The sequence below is a fragment of the Acyrthosiphon pisum genome, chromosome A1, assembly GCF_005508785.2.
Source record: "Acyrthosiphon pisum isolate AL4f chromosome A1, pea_aphid_22Mar2018_4r6ur, whole genome shotgun sequence".
Classification (NCBI taxonomy): domain Eukaryota; kingdom Metazoa; phylum Arthropoda; class Insecta; order Hemiptera; family Aphididae; genus Acyrthosiphon; species Acyrthosiphon pisum.
Genome location: NC_042494.1, coordinates 3,913,424 through 3,919,567, shown reverse-complemented (window position 1 = coordinate 3,919,567; position 6,144 = coordinate 3,913,424). Strand labels below are relative to the sequence as shown.

Here is a 6,144-nt window from a genome sequence, read left to right as displayed (position 1 = left end):
TAGAAATTTGTTGCATAAAAGAAGCCTCAATATCCAATTCAAGAGCTATGGTTTCAGAATCTTTTAAAAATTTATCAAAACTCTCATCACATGGAATTTTTTTTAAAAATTTATAGTTTCAGATAAAATATTTTCTGCGCCAGATATATCTAATGTTACTTTCTGTAATACTTTACTTGCTAGATTTATTTGATTTAAAATTGAGTGCCAAATTACAACGCAACACACAAAATTAAAATTTTTTATTTTTTTAGCTATAGATTCAGCTTCTAATCGGGTAATTTGATCAAAAGATATATCCTGACTTATTTCGTATAATGCATAAAATATTTCACCTGTTTGATATCTGAATGGTTTAATTGCATCTATTCTACTCTCCCATCTAGTTTCACTTAATGGCTTTAAAGTTAAATGTGTTATATGTTTTTTTTAAAACAGCCCATTGACGAGGAGAACCACTTAAAAATACAAATATAGCTTGAATTTGAAAAAAAAAATTCCTTTCTCCAGTTGATGATTTAGTAGTATCATTTACAACTAAATTTAGTGTATGAGCATGACATGGTACAAAAAAATCACGACTATTTATATTTAAAATTTTTTTTGTAAATTCTAGAATCACGACCTTCATGTTTGAGCCATAATCATAACCTTGCCCTCGCATATCCTGTATTGGAATTTTATTTATTTTTAATTCTGACAATATTGCATTTGTAAGTTCCTGGCCTGTGATAATATCAACCGGAATAAACCCAAGAAAACAAGTTAAAAAGTTAAAGTTAAGTTAATAAGTTAATTTTATTTAAACTTTTTAACTTAACTAGTTACTTTTAGCTTTTCATTATCTTTACTGTTAACTTACTAAATTTCTTTTTTAATTAACGTGAAATTAAGGAGTTAATTTTTCATTTCAAGAAGTAAGTTGAGTTAAATTAATTTGTTTTTAATTTTATTATATTTCACTATTTCCGTCTATTCCGCTTTGATGTCAAAAAATATTTACCGTGAATTGTTTGAAGTAAAAAATGTACATCATTCGAATCTAACTAATATGAAAATACTGTATAAAGTATAAACACTATAGTCTATAAATTAGTTTTGGGTTGGTAAAAATTAAGTAGTCTAGTGTTGTATAAACAAATTAACTTTTTTTTAACTTAATAAAAAGTTAACAAAAAGTGTGTATTAACTTTTAACTTAACTGAGTTAACCTATAGTTAAATTAACTTTTAACTTTTTGTTATTGGTGCATATTAACTTAACTTAACTGAGTTAAAAAAAATTATTAACTTGCCCAGTCTTGATACTATTCATACTACGTTCCCGATACCCGAACGGTTTAAGGTTTTATAAATAATAAACTACCGAATTTATGCTTATGTTTTCAGTTTTTAAAAATATTGTATTGTTTGAAGATATGTGTTTTGTTGCTGTGTATCACTAGAACAATAAGGTGTATGTAATTAGCAAGTATATTAAATAATTTACATGTTAACCTTTGAGCTTGATTTTTAATGAATCTAATTTAATGAGATGATCACCAAATATTTTATTTTCGTATTATAATAATCAGAATATAATTCAATGGAATAAATACAATAAAAATTTCGAAATCAATAGTCAGTGTGATTTCGGTCGAGTTGTTGACAGCTGCAGATAACGGGTCTACTACAAATCTAAACTCAGGTAATAATTAAATATATTATTGTAGTTTCATAGCATATAGTGTTCAATATTTTTTGGTATAAAAACGATGTGTTAAATATGTACGGATCTGTTCGAAATGCATAATTATTTTTATTAATATTTTATGCGTGTACACTGTACTGGCATAAAAATTATTGGGCATATTCAGAATGCTGTAAAAAATTTTTTAGTCACCAAAAGTTACTCTATTTATATTATTTTCTGCTTAAATCACACAACACCATAGAACACGTTCTTGCATAATAATATAGGGTTCATTCGACGTGCATTGTGAATTTTCTTGCAACGTTTAAACATTATTACCATTGCTGATTATAAAACAAAAATTATAATAATTACTCAATATATGTTTTGACTTATTTGTAAACACCTATACAGCTATATGTATTGTGCTACATGACTATAGTCTATATTGATTTATTTACAGAATAAACTAAATACATAATCTTTACTATTATTTTATACGTCTAGTTTATTGTTTTGTCAATTATTTATCACTTATCGTTTGGAGTCCATATAGATGTTAAATACTGTGTTATTATTTTATGTTTTCTTTTCTTATTTTATCACCACTTACTTGTGGGCATGAATTAGTACCTATAGTTTCGTATAATATATTTATGTAAATAATTATAAAAATATAATAGAATTATTAGCAAAGGTAATAATTATGAATATGGATGGAGTCATTGTAAATTGCGTCTAATTTTTCATTTTGTATGTAAATTGTGGCCCGGGTATATTTTATACATATGTAAACTCCGGCCCGGGTATACTTTTGTAGTTTTGTGCATACATAAACTCCGGCCTGGGTATACTTTTGTATGTATGCCCACTCAAATATTATTTATTCATACGTAAATTATGTCCAAGGCTTTTTTTTGCAACATAAATATTTTTTCTTCCGATTTTTTTGACTTAGAAATGGCGATATAGTTATATTAAGAATTATATGGTTAAAAGAAAATTGGTAAACTTTAAATTAGTTAGAGTGTAGTCTTCAAGATTTTGAGTTCGGAAAAAAGCGACATTCATTTTTATTTATATATATATAAAATTTATAGTCAATTACGGCTACACGTATAATATAATACAAATTATTTTTATTATTTAATACTAAAAATAAAAAATTTACATTCATTTGAAAAATTCAAAATAGCAAATTTCTAAAGATGATTATAAGAACAATGAATAATGTGTGAGTGAGCACGGTGTGACTAGGCTAGGATTGGAAAAAAAAGGTAAATAAAAATACTAGTTGGGTTTGAGGTATAAAATTCATATAAATATTTTGAAAATTTCAAAGTGTAAAGTAAATAATAATACACGTAATGATTAAAAGTTTCAAGTCTAATACAAAGATTAACAAAACCACTGAAATCGTTAATCTAGGTTTAAATATCAAATTTCGTCAAAACGTCCATAAAATATACAATAATATTTTGGGAGTTATAACATGTACACGATATGCTATATTTGGTGAACATTTAAAGTATTTACAGTATTTCGTTATTGACTTAAAACAAAATAAGAAATTTCATTTTGTGTAAAAATTTTCTATCTCGATTTTAGAACTAATTTTTTATGTTTACTATATTTCTAAAAATATATTAAATTCAAAAATTGAAACATTTTATTAAAAATAGTCTTTGGACTATAATGAAGTAAACTTATGATGATTCGACATTTTATATTTAATAAGTATTTTATACGTTTTTGAACGTTAACCATATCATTTTTTCCAGCTTATTTAATTAGGTATGTTTAATCGTTTTTTTTGTTACTCATTAAAATAAACATTTTGTTGTAAAAATTATATTTTAAATAGCCATGAACTGCTATATTTATCAATTATCAAATTGATACATTACAACAATAGTGTAATCTAATGATTATATTGTTTTAGAACGTTAACCAGAGTTAAATAAAAAATAAATAAATATAATGGCACAGCACAAAGACGAAGTTGTAATATCAGGTATCGGTGGATTGTTTCCAGAAAGCAATAATATAACTGAATTGAGCGATTTGTTATTCCAAAAAAAAAATGGAGTAACTATTGATTCAAGGAGATGGAAACCAAGTATTTAGACACATTTTTACTACGAGATTAAATTTTATTTAATTACAAAATGATTTTTTTATAGATAAACTAGGTGCATTAAGTGGAACTGGAAAAATTAAAAATATCGATACATTTGATCCCACATTCTTCAGGGTTCATCCAAAACTTGCTAAAGTTATGGACACAATGACAAAAATATGCTTAGAAAGATCAATAGAAGCAATTATCGATGCCGGTTTGAGTCCAGCAGACTTGCATGGAACAAATACAGGAGTTTTTATGGGATCTGCAATAAGTGAAACAGAAATGAAAACCATGACTCAAACCAATTCATCTGGAGGATCTGTAATGTTAGGCATTAGTAGAACAATGCAAGCAAACCGAATTTCTTTTCTTCTAAATTTGACAGGTAGAAAACTTTTTAAATAAGGAATAATTATCAAAATTAAATCAAAAAAAATGTGTAATCAATAAAATGTAGGACCTAGTTTTGCCATGGACGGAGGATGGATTTGTGGCTCCGATGGTTTGAAAAAAGCCAAAGAAATGATTGAAAATGGTTTATTATCATCTGCGATTGTCGGGGTTACTAATCTCACACTTCGACCAGAATTACAATTCCTATATGAAGGTTTGAATAGATTAAACAAAAGTAATCAAACTAAACCATTCAGTTCTGACGGTAAATATATATTTTTCGACAATCAAGTTAAAATAATATTAATATATCTGAAGGATTATTTAAATTTACATTAACATAGTTTAATATTTGGGTTAAAAATATTTAATTTAATTGTGTCATCAAACTAAGTATTTTTTATTTTTATTAATTTGAAATTGATACAATAACTGAATCAATGTACAATTTCGTATATAAAGGTGCCATGCTTGCAATGGAGATGGAAAATTAAAAGTTTTTAAGAATTCACAGAATTTAGATTTCATAAAATATCTGTTAAAACTTACTTATATAACTAATATTACGTATACTTATGCATACTATAAGTAAACATGTATTATTCAAATCGTTTATAATTATAAATATTATAAATATTAATATCTACTATTCTATAAAAAAATATTGGGAAGTAAAATCTACTATGTAAAAAAAAATGCATGAGGTATGATTTCTTGTATAATCATATGAACAAAGAATATAATCGAAACCATTACCAAATAATTATACAAGTTGTAAATCTTAATTAATTAAATAAATATTCTTGTACTTGGTATAGTTGAAGTTAATAAAAAAAATGGATTTCTATTCAAACTCTCCTTTATTACAACACCTAAAAAAATGAAATAAAACATTTGAATAATATATGTTAATATACTATCGACTAATTATCAACAATGACTATAAGGTATATTTTTCACGAGGGGTAAATACCTGACAGAAAGTTTGTACACCAGATTACTGATTTCAATGATTATACCTATGATTTCCCTTGATTTACTACAAAGATTACCTATGATTACCCATGAATACCCATGATTACCCATGATTACCATCACCTTAGGTACACTGATTATCACCAAGGTGTTTACCCCTCGATTTTTCATTTTAATTAATATTAGGATTTTGATTTAGCTGACGGGTATAACAGATCAGAAGCTTGTATTGTTTTTTATCTTCAAAAAGCTTCTGAAGCCAAACGTGCATACGGAACATTGTTGAATGTAAAATCAATGCAGTTTGGTAATCATGATGGGACACTAACCGAGCATGATGGAAATCACTTTAAATCATTGCTATTAGATTCTTATAAAGAAGCTGGCATAGATCCGGCTACAGTAGATTTCATAGAAGCTTACGGATCGGGAATTAAGGTAATATTAACCAAAAATGTATATTAATACTCAATACTTTAATTTATCGTTAATTTTACAGAGTGAAGATGCTATGGAATTAAATATCATGGAAGAAGTGTTTTGTACTGAAAACAGAAAGACACCTTTAAAAGTGGGTTCCGTGAAAAGCAACGTAGGTCACTGTGAAGTGTCTAGTCTCTTTATGTCAATTGTAAAAGCCATCATTACGCTAGAAAGTGGATACATACCACCTAACATAAATTACACAGGACCAAACAATAATGTAGCAGCATTAAAAAATGGAAAAATTCAAGTACGTATAATACATTTTGTTTTACTATAATTTATATTTAAAAAAGATTATTTAATAAATAATAATGATCCGTACGTATACCGGGTGATTCATTTATCAAACAACACTCATTATTTCAAAAAATGTAAATCATTTTAAAAATATTTTTTTACATACTTCAAGTCGCTTATAAAACGACGTTTTTCTTAAAAAATTATATTTTTAAATATTTTTTATCCTTATCATTTTTATACTTTTTGAAAGACAA

General features: G+C 26.1%; 1 protein-coding gene across 3 annotated transcripts in view; it reads left to right on the top strand.

Moving 5' to 3' along the window:
* Nucleotides 1-1,438: 1,438 nt before the first annotated feature.
* Nucleotides 1,439-6,144, top strand: part of LOC103308252 (fatty acid synthase) — a 23,924-nt gene continuing 19,218 nt past the window's right edge. Inside the window, exons 1-6 of one of the 3 annotated variants that reach the window (XM_029486508.1) lie at nt 1,439-1,686; nt 3,614-3,790; nt 3,855-4,181; nt 4,254-4,454; nt 5,364-5,602; nt 5,664-5,897. In XM_029486508.1, the coding sequence (XP_029342368.1) occupies nt 3,652-3,790; nt 3,855-4,181; nt 4,254-4,454; nt 5,364-5,602; nt 5,664-5,897 (1,140 nt within the window). In that variant the 5' untranslated portion in view covers nt 1,439-1,686; nt 3,614-3,651. The remainder of the gene's footprint in view (nt 1,687-3,613; nt 3,791-3,854; nt 4,182-4,253; nt 4,455-5,363; nt 5,603-5,663; nt 5,898-6,144) is intronic. The other 2 variants (XM_029486507.1, XM_016801587.2) reach the window with 2 other exon arrangements.